Source organism: Octopus bimaculoides, chromosome 22 (assembly GCF_001194135.2).
Source record: "Octopus bimaculoides isolate UCB-OBI-ISO-001 chromosome 22, ASM119413v2, whole genome shotgun sequence".
Classification (NCBI taxonomy): domain Eukaryota; kingdom Metazoa; phylum Mollusca; class Cephalopoda; order Octopoda; family Octopodidae; genus Octopus; species Octopus bimaculoides.
Genome location: NC_069002.1, coordinates 3,499,516 through 3,503,524, shown reverse-complemented (window position 1 = coordinate 3,503,524; position 4,009 = coordinate 3,499,516). Strand labels below are relative to the sequence as shown.

General features: G+C 38.3%; 1 protein-coding gene across 1 annotated transcript in view; it reads right to left on the bottom strand.

The window, feature by feature from the left end:
* LOC106883555 (hephaestin-like protein) overlaps positions 1-311 on the bottom strand; it is a 14,716-nt gene extending 14,405 nt beyond the window's left edge. Inside the window, exon 1 of the mRNA XM_052975637.1 lies at positions 24-311. Within this exon, the coding sequence (XP_052831597.1) occupies positions 24-220 (197 nt within the window). The 5' untranslated portion in view covers positions 221-311. The remainder of the gene's footprint in view (positions 1-23) is intronic.
* Positions 312-4,009: the final 3,698 nt, after the last annotated feature.

Genomic DNA, 4,009 nt, shown 5'->3' with positions numbered 1-4,009 from the left:
TATATATATATATATATATTTACCTTTCGTTTGATGCAAACACTTGATCTCTGCCAGAGGGAGCATAATCCCAAGGTTCTTCGATGGCCGCTATAAAATATTCACGAATAGGAGGGGCTGGTCGATTCCAGTGCCATCTCCCAGCACTGCAAGGGGACAGGACGGACAAAATCAGCAACGGCAAAGCGAAAGGGGCCAGCCGAAAACCGAACGCGGGCATGTTTGCTTTCACTGTCTCCCTGTCTGTCTGTCTGTCTGTCAGCTTGTCAGTCGCTCCGTCCGATTTTCGAGTGTTATGACGATTCCGGTTTTGGTTTCTGGTTTATATAGCCACACAACCGGACACAATGGACGGTGTTAACTGGTGTGTGTGTGTGTGTGTGTGTAATTTTGTTTGCGTTTCAATCATTTCAGTGTTATTTTCGATGTTATTTCGCTGTTGTCATTGTGAAAGTAGTGGTAGTTGTAGTAGTAAAAATAACTTGAGTGATAATACTAATAGTAGTAGTAGTAGTAGTAGTAGTAGTAGTAGTAGTAGTAGTAGTGGCAGTGATAGTCGTGGTAGAAGTACAAACAGAAACGAAAATATATTAGCAATAATAGTAGTAATGACAAAATTAAGATAATAATAATAATAATTATTATTTATATTATTGTTTGTTGAAAGGTGGGTGGCTTTGTCTTTCATCCTTTCGGGGTCGATAAATTAAGTACCAGTTGCATACTGGTGTTGATGTGAGCGATTGTCCCCCTCCCCACAAAAATCCAGGCCTTGCGCCTATAGTAGAAAAGATTATTATTATTGTTATTATTATTATTATTATTATTATTATTATTAGTAGTAGTAGTAGTAGTAGTAGTAGTAGTAGTAGTAGTAGTAGCAAGGAAATCAGTGGTTGTGGCTGGAGTAGCGGTAGTATTTTTTGTGCATTTTGGTTCCGTTTCAATTTCTTTTCTTTCCTTCCGTCTACATCCCCTACTTTCCTTCCTTTTCTGTTCTCATTCCTCTTTGGTCCCCTATTCCCGTGTTCCGATACCCACCCCCTATCTAATCCTGTCTAATCTCGTATAACGACTTCTCTAAATCGCACCCAACGCCGTCCCTATCCTGTTTGCACCTTCAACACAAATTCGATTGTTTGTTATTTGAGGAAAACAAAATGGAGGAAAACCAGCTAAACAAAACAAAACAAAAAAAAATCAACTCTAAGTAAATAAACGACAATGTATCATCACCACCAACCCCTTCCACCACCGTCACCACTATCATCATCATCATTACCATCACCACTACTTGCACCACCACCACCACTGTCAACAGTATTCTAATATTCACAAATGATAAAGGCGGTGTGCTAACAAAATCGTTATGTCTAGTAGCATTTCGTTCGTCTTTGTGTTCTGAGTTCAAATGCTGCCGAAGTTGACTTTGCTTTTCACCCTTTTGGGGTCGATATAATAAGTACCAGTTGAGCACTGGAGTCGATATAATCGGCTTACCCACTTCTCCCGAGATTGCCAGCCTTGAGCCAAAATGTGAAACCAATATTCACAAACACAGTGGAAAGAAAGGTATGATAAAACTCCACAACTTGTTCTAGGTGGAAAATGAGCGTCGCAAACGACAATTCCTCCTTGCTCGACGAGTTAACACACTGAAGGGAAAGGAAGGTGATACACTGTGTTGGGTATTTCGATTTGTACTCGAAGAAACAGTTGGAGGAGGTTCTGGCCGATGTGTAGCAAGGTGTGCGCTTCATCAACGAGAACTGGGAATATGGAAGCTCGTACCTTGGTAATTAAATTAAAGACATCAGTTCTACCCTCCGTAAAACCAGTGGTGCAACTATTCTATCACGTCCACTATTTGCTAAAGGATAAGAAAATACAGTCGATAATATTTGAACATGTTATCTGTATTGATCACCACATAATGGCGTTTGGGTGTGTATGAACGTATTATACATACATGTATGGCGTTGTGTGTATACACTAAAATATACCTGTTTGGTATAGATATTAGTTAGATACATAAAGTCATACATACATACAGTCATAATACGTATATGCATGCGTACATGAATACATTCATACATACATACATACATACATAGATGCATACATATATTATGGTTCATTTTTTTTTTCTTTAATTTTGACTTTCTTTTGTTTCGGTCCTTTTTTCCTCCATTCTTGCCCTTCCTGGCACTTAACCCTTATTTCTTTCTCCAAATAAAGGATAACATATTTCACATGTCTTCGGAACAGGATGGTGTTTACGCGAGGAAATATGCAAACGCGCGCGCGCGCACTCACTCACTCACACAGACATACACACACATGCGTATGTACGAATGTCTGTGTCTATATGTATATATATATATATATATATATATATATATATATATATATATATATATATACACATATATATATACATACAGGGTTGGCCAAAAGTCATCTGAAAGTAAATCAAAACGTATGTAATTCCAAGATTAAAAGAAAATTATTTTATATGAGACTTCGCTAATAAATAGACAAATGTTGAAAAAAAAAAAATTAAGAACAGTGATTTTTAACTCACTGCAATCAATTATTAAACATTCATAATTGGAATGAATAAATAAAATCGGCTGATTTACAGTGCTACGTTCTTCAAAGAACTCAAATTCAGCCATACTTTGACACAACGGGTTACTTACAACATGTTGTCCGTGCAGATATATAATGAATATAAACTTGAAAATATATTTAGTTGCCATATTTCTAAACTCTTCAATGAGTCCATAAATGTCTTCTTTTTTTCTCGCGTTTGTTTTACAATGTCGACAGCACGTGAACAGCTGCTCCTATACCAGATAATGTTCTATTTTGCAGCCCAAAATAACAATATCAAAGAGGTTTTATTCTACGGCGAGCTGAGTGAATCGTTAGCACGTCAGAAAAAAATGCTTAGCGGCATTTCTCGCGCCTCTTTACGTTCTGAGTTCAAATTCCCTGAGTTCATCTTTGCTTTTCATCCTTTCGGGGTCGTTGAAATAAGCACCCGTCAAATAGCGTGTGCGATGTAATCGACACCCACCATCTACCTAAAAATTGCCGGCCCTTTACCAAAATTACAAACAGTTATAATTTGATTGCTGGTTTTATTCTTAAATCCCAGCAAAATTCTTTTGCTCCAATCGTTTCAATGTAATCGCTTCATTGTTTACTACTTCAGTACCACAACGATACCAGACCAGAAAATTATCTTTCTTTACCTCCAAATATAACGCCCCAGAGATAGTCCCTGTTTTCAAACAACTCTTCCACCAATCCCTTCCATTCTATAGATATATATATCCAGATTTTTGGAAATGTAACAGTGTGTCACATCTTTAAGAAAACAACTTAGCTGATCCTGTCAACTTACGTCCTATCGTGACCGCTTCAAACATCTTTAAAGTAATGGAGACAACTATGAACAATCACCTTCTTCAGCGTTTTGGATTCTCCCTCCCCTCTCAAGGCCAGGAAGAGAACTGGACCTTAGGTATGTATCATGCAAGGTCTAGTCCTTCGGTAAATTTGCCCAGAAATATCATGAATATTCAGAGTTTGGTATCCGTTGGAGATCTCTTCATCTACGTCACATACATCTCTGGGTTCCTGAGCAAGAGAAATTCAGTAAAAGCTATGTAGCCGTCGGTCTCGATTTCAGCAAAGCTTTCGATCGTGCCTAGATTGCGAAGCGCAACAGGTGTGGGTTTGCATAGCTGACTCATACCAAAAGGTGTGCTGGGAGTGCTGTGGCCGTGGTCTATTCAAATTCATTTGTGCGTGTGTAATATGTCATTCAATGGACAGTGTAACGTAGCTTCATATTCAATTATGAGGAAAATACACCTTCTGATATGTTGAAGTGTTGTGAAGCACTGTTTTTGCGCAGTCGCAATGATTATGTAGTGTGTGTGTGTGTGTGTGTGTGTGTGTGTGTGTGTGTGTGTGTGTGTGTGTGTGTGTGTGTGTG